The sequence below is a fragment of the Octodon degus genome, unplaced genomic scaffold (genome assembly GCF_000260255.1).
Source record: "Octodon degus isolate 3935 unplaced genomic scaffold, OctDeg1.0 scaffold00101, whole genome shotgun sequence".
Classification (NCBI taxonomy): Eukaryota; Metazoa; Chordata; class Mammalia; order Rodentia; family Octodontidae; genus Octodon; species Octodon degus.
Window position 1 is genome coordinate 7177263 of NW_004524677.1, and position 5912 is coordinate 7183174.

A 5912-nucleotide genomic window follows, 5' to 3' on the forward strand; every position below is an offset into this window, starting at 1 on the left:
AATTTCAGAAAAGAATTGCACTCTGATTTCCTCTATATCTTTCTGCTGTTGCTTATTTGGTATCGACGCTATTAATTCATGCATTTGAGCTGAGCTAGTGTCCTCCGCACTTGTTCTGGGTGGGCACTGGGTTTCCTCCATATGTTTCTGCATTTGATTCTTTAGTGCAGATGTTATTAATTCAGGGATTTTTTTTTATTTCCAATCTGAGGTCCTCTATACCTTTCTGCATCTGTTTCTTTATTTCAGAAGCCTTTGATTCGTTGCTTTCAGCTGTGTGATTTCCAATTTGTTCTGTGTTAGTGTCCTCTGCACTTGTTACGGGTGGGCTCTTGGTTCTTGCATTTTGTTCCTTCTCGTCATTTTGCGTGGCACTGTCTTCTGACCTTTGTTGTAGATCTCTGCTGTAGTTATAACCTTCGCACGTACTGAAGTTCCGGTGCAGCTCTATAAAGTTTGGACTTATGCAGCTGTGCTTGGCTTGGGTCTGGATGCTGTGCTCAGCTCCTTCCTGCTGCTGCCCATGAGGGTGAACCTGTTGTGCCCCTGTGGCAAGATATTCTGCTCCTGTACTAGCTGATTGGATCTATCCTCTACACTCTCTGCAGAGATTGCAGCTGCAGGGTTACACCTCAGGCTTGTATGCCAGGCCTGAGCTGTGCCTGGAGGGAGCAAGGTGGAGTAGTGGGGAGAGGAAGCTCTCCCTCACACTCACTGGGTCTGGGCTAGGACTGGGTCTGGGGGCTCCCAGAACACGGCAGAAATTCCTACTCGGCAGGTGGGGTGAGGTAGGTGCTGCGGAGTGGTGGTGGGTGTCCCAAGGGGTGGGAGAGGGTCTAGCCCACGCTGCGCCTGGGCTGGGACTGGTCCCGCCGGCGCAGGATAGCAGGAATCTCTCCCACACACTCACCGGACCTGGGTTAGGACTGGGTCTGGGTGTTCCCAGAACACAGCAGCTGTGTTGATTTCTTATAGCCAAGATGAAACCAGTTTCCTTTACTTGTGCTTAGATTTGAGTGTCTTAGTTACAGTAATATTTCAAAATACATAAAAGGTCTCCTTTATTATCTAGGTCCTTGAGAAGTCTAAAATACATTGGGATTAGATTGTAAAGCCTTCTGGATTTGGTGGGTATAAATGATGCCAACAGTAGGGTTTGTTCTGGACTTGACTCATGGCAACTGGTTAAGTCAGGTTTTGTGTAGCTTTTAGAATCAATAAAAATTTTTAAAACTGCTGTATTTTGATGTAACAGTGTAGAACTGGACAATTTTTCTTTTTGTTAAATGCTCCCTTCCCTTATAATTCTATTTAACTGGTTTATCTGAATTGCTTTATATTTTTGTGTTAAAAATTGACTTGGAAGTTAGTTTTCCTTTTTACCAATTTTTCTAAGAATAGTATGTTGATTCAGCATTTTGCTTGGAGGGAAGTTCTTGGCATGTAGTTCAGGCTGGCTGGAAGCCGCAGCAGTCCTGGCTGAGCCTCAGAGCTGAGACGACAGGTGTGTGCCCTCACGGCTGGTCCAGGACAGTAGAGACTGCACTTATTTCTTTATTAGAATTGGTTGAGACAAAGAAAATGAACAACTGGAAGTGTCTGAAAACATCCTCCAAATTTGGCTCTCAACGTTAGTAGAGAAACAGGGACACACCTAGGAATAATGACGCATTGGGCAACATAATACACGGCATCTTCAAGTAGCTTTCAAAAACAAAATGCTTCTTAGAATTGATTCTGTGCTCAACTGAAACACAGTACTTGATGTCTTCCAGGCAGGCCAGTGGGGATGACCTCTCCTCCTTTTGGTTTTTCCGACTGACAGTGCTACAGTACATGTGCACTGATGGAACAGAGGAGACAGTCAGACGATACAGGTGCCAGGAAGGCGCTAGCCCTGGGAGCAAAGCGCCCAGGAGAGGGGGCGAGGCCTGCTCACAATGCGGAGGAATTCCTTCCCAGGCAGGTGCTTTGCCCTCACAACAGGAAAGGCGATGACTATGGCAAGGCGCACTGGGCTGCTGCTGCTGCCAGCCTCCCTGAGCATTGGGCTTTAGATCAGGAGTGAAGCCAGCGGGAGCAGCTGCTTTTCTCTGGTACCATTTAACAAGGGGTGCGAGGCGGGCGGAACCTGAGCTGAGTAGGCAAGAGTAGGGAAGAGGGTGTGTGCACATAATTCTGCTGAAAATTTCCTGTTTTTTAAATACACATGAACTTTATCCCATACATTTTGCAACATGTAAGATGTGACAAAAAATAGCTTAAATTTTAAGAAATTATTCAGATAAGACACATTGGCATTAATCTCCTTCAAAATGTTCTCCCTGGCTTCAAACGCACCTACCCCATTTCTTATGCTGCTCTGAAGCAGTTCCAGAAGTCGTTTCTTTAGTCTCTTGGCATGCTCTCGTGGGTGCCTCGATGTCCTGAATTCATTCAGAACATTTTCCTTTCAGGGTCATTTTGCACGGTGCTAGACCAGCTGAATAGGATGGATGAGGATGCACCTTGTTTTTATGATCCTGCCCTCTTGGGTGGCTGGCCCTGGCAGCGGAATTCATTTTCCGATCAGACTTTATGGACACTCACATAAACGAACTAGAATCCTTTCAGAAAGTGTTAAGAGAGGGACTCATGCGTGAGGCAAGGGGACACATTTAGATGATGCCAATATCATACTGTAATTTTTGTAAATACAGTGTATTCTGATGGGCCCTCTCCATACAGACAGCATAAGGCATGTTTTTAAAGAATCTTCTTTAAAACAGTTTTCTTCAACATAAATACAACAGTAACTTTTTTTTGTTTTTAGTACTGGGGATTGAACTCGGGACCCTGACCTTGCCAGGCAGATGCTTATGTGGCTGAGCTATATCCTTGGCTCAACAGTAGCATTTTTAGGCAAGATGGTAGAGATTATCTTTCTCACCTCTTTGCATTAGGGATTTCTGCTTGGCCTCTGGGGCCTGGACTGCCCACCTGTGTCTTGTCACAGGGCACACTAAAATCGCTCAGGAATGCTAGTGATTTTAACTTTACAAGATATAAAGAAATAAACATTAATAAAATTAACATTATAGAAATACATAAAGTCACAAAAACCTTCCCTCACAAAACTGTTATTAGGTATACTTTCCTTTACATTTTTGGGCATATGTTTTTTAGCACTCTTACATAAGGAAAATGTGGACATCTTTCCCTGGTGGTTAATGGTCCCCACTCTCTTAATGGAGAGAAAGAAACTGAAGGAGCCTAATCTACTACACTGACTTCTTACAGACAGAACACGTGGGTCAGCTTTAATTATTAAGGAACGAAAGTCATCCTGCTTGTGTGCACTTATCAGATCATTCCTATTTGGCGGTTTCCTAAATGAATTTTTAAACCGGAGTATTCTACAATTTTCGACAAGTCCTAGAAAACTACAATCCTGAAGGTTATACCAGTTACATTCCCACATATAACATGACAGACAGGATACGTATAATCTGAATGGTGTGTTCAAAATTGTGTTGCAATTTAACTTGGACATTTTAAGACTGAGAAGTAATTGTGCTGATTACAGATAGAGCTTGATAAACTCTGACTGATAGGGATTCCGAAACCCAAAGGCAGGATTTATAAATCTGACCCCTGTGACAGCCTTTCTATAATTAGCTACTGGAACTGGCAGCAGTGTAGAAACCATTTTTTTTTTGCATTACTGGGGATCAGACTTGGAGCCTTGCGCTTGCCAGGCAGGCACTTAGGCCACTGAGCTACCTCCCTGGCCCAACCACCACGCATCTTAACGCTCCTTTCCTGAGCAGAGCCTCTAGGGCAGGGCTTTGCAGAACACGCACCCGGAAATTCTTCCTGGAATAAACATACGTGTTATGTTAGGACTTCAAATCTTTTAATCCCAAATTATCAGTCACAGATGCTAGTTTGTAAAGAAAAGTAAAACATCTGCTCCCTCAAAATGTGTCCTAGTAACAGTTTTATGTATTGCAAAAGGAGGATTTTCTAATAAAACTGTCCAAATACGATCTTTAGAAGAGTCATGTTCAACAAACCTGCACACACGGCACACTTGCATCTTCCTTTCTAGGTCACAAACTGTTTATTTAAAAAAAACAAAACAACATGGCATGGAGGGGGAGGAGGCAGTGTACTGTAAAACAAGCAGCAGCAACAGTTCCAGCGAGTCTCTCCTCTGTATTCCCAACCAGGGCACAGAATGACTGGATTTTCTCATCAATGCCAAGCTCGAAAAAAAAAAAAAAAGAACAAGAGAAAAAAGAAAAAAGAAAAAGAGAAACCACCATGAAGACAATGCCACATTAGAATCTCTTTCTTTTGATAATTTCTGGCTTCCAGCTGACTGGATGAGTTTCTTCTGTCTAAAAATAGAAAAGCAAATTAAAGTATTATGAGTTAGCTTCGTATTCAACACAATTCCTTTCATCAAAGGTAGTCCTCTAAATCTTAAGACCTGGCACTACTATTAGAAGCTCCAAGGATCTTAAGAGTAGCTGACAAACTTCTGGGATTATACATCAAGCTAACACAACAAGTTCAGTTTATATTTTTTCCACCTAAAATAAATTTTTACTTAGATAACAGCAGGGCAGTTTCTGCAATCAGTCTGCATGGCACAGCCGTATTTGCTGTGAAATGCCCATCACTTTCTCAGTAAGTACAAGCAGTCATCAAATTAAAGTGCTGATGGACCGACTGGCATCAACGAAACCAGTACAGAAATATAGGAGCATATATTATTCAGGATGACAAGCACCTTAATTCTGTAAGCCCAGCTGAACTAGTAGGATTGAGTTTTACTTTTCATGTGTGCAGACAATGGACTTACTGCGGTATCATCCTCTCTGTACACTTTGATAGTTTTATCAGCTTCAGCGGTTAGTAATCGACTTTCAGACTGGTCAAAAGCACAAGCGAAAATTCCTGATTCACTGTCCAAAGAGCCAGGCTGCACAGCCGCATGAACTCTCTGGAAATTGTAGCCAGTTCTCCAATCCCAAAGATGCATAGTGCCATTGTCAGCTGAAAGGGAAGAACTGGTTTCACCTGGTATTCAGCTCAGCCTAAATGTCTTATCAGTAACTACAGTTAAAAGGACACGTAAGACATAGGTCCCCAACCCCTCTTAATGCCTGTCTTGGTATGGTGATGCACACCTGTAATCCCAGCTCTGGGGGGCTAAGGCACGGAGGGTCACAAGTCTGAGGTCTGGCTTATACAGCAAGTTCAAGACCAATTTGGGATAAAACGAAAGATTCTATGCCAAAAAGACGAGAAACCAAACAAAGAAATAACGGTCCACTTATTTTTATTTGTGCTTTTTTCAGGATTTTATTTTATTTATTTATTTATTTTGGCAAAACTGGGGATTGAACTCAGACCCTTGTGCTTGCCAGGAAAGCGCTTATTCTACTGAGCCATCTCCCCGGCCCCATTTTTTCAGGATTTTAAAGAGATTTTTAAGAAAGCATAAAATCTGACTTTCAATTCCAGAATACCCAACATGTAGGCAATTCCCAGGATAAATCCCTAATGTAAGACTTACCATGTGGGGACGTAAAGGGGCTGAATTATAAAAAACTGAGCTACATTGTGTGGGTGCTGAACATGCACGGGCCTTCAAGTCAGCCACTCTCTGCTGGGACTCTATGCGGAGTGCCTCACAAGCCACACAAATGCCTCCTCGTTCATGTCTACACAAACAAAAAGCCACTCTAGAAACGTAAACATTTAACCACTATAGAAATCCTACTTTACCTCCAGATACGAGCACTCCATCGGAATTTACTGTCAATGTATTAATGATAGCATTGTGACCAGAAAGATTCTGAATGAAACTTCCATCAGGGAATTTCCACTGTTTTATGTTATCTGGAGAACCGGATGCAAAC

At 42.7% G+C, this 5912-nt stretch overlaps 1 protein-coding gene across 2 annotated transcripts in view; it reads right to left on the reverse strand.

Annotated features, from left to right (window-relative positions):
* Positions 1 to 4257: 4257 nt before the first annotated feature.
* Positions 4258 to 5912, reverse strand: part of Plrg1 (pleiotropic regulator 1) — a 15778-nt gene continuing 14123 nt past the window's right edge. Inside the window, exons 11-13 of one of the 2 annotated variants that reach the window (XM_023723688.1) lie at positions 5779 to 5887; positions 4850 to 5043; positions 4258 to 4382 (exon numbers count right to left, since the gene is read on the reverse strand). In XM_023723688.1, coding sequence (XP_023579456.1) covers positions 4323 to 4382; positions 4850 to 5043; positions 5779 to 5887 — 363 coding nt within the window. In that variant the 3' untranslated portion in view covers positions 4258 to 4322. The remainder of the gene's footprint in view (positions 4383 to 4849; positions 5044 to 5778; positions 5888 to 5912) is intronic. The other variant, XM_023723687.1, reaches the window with a different exon arrangement.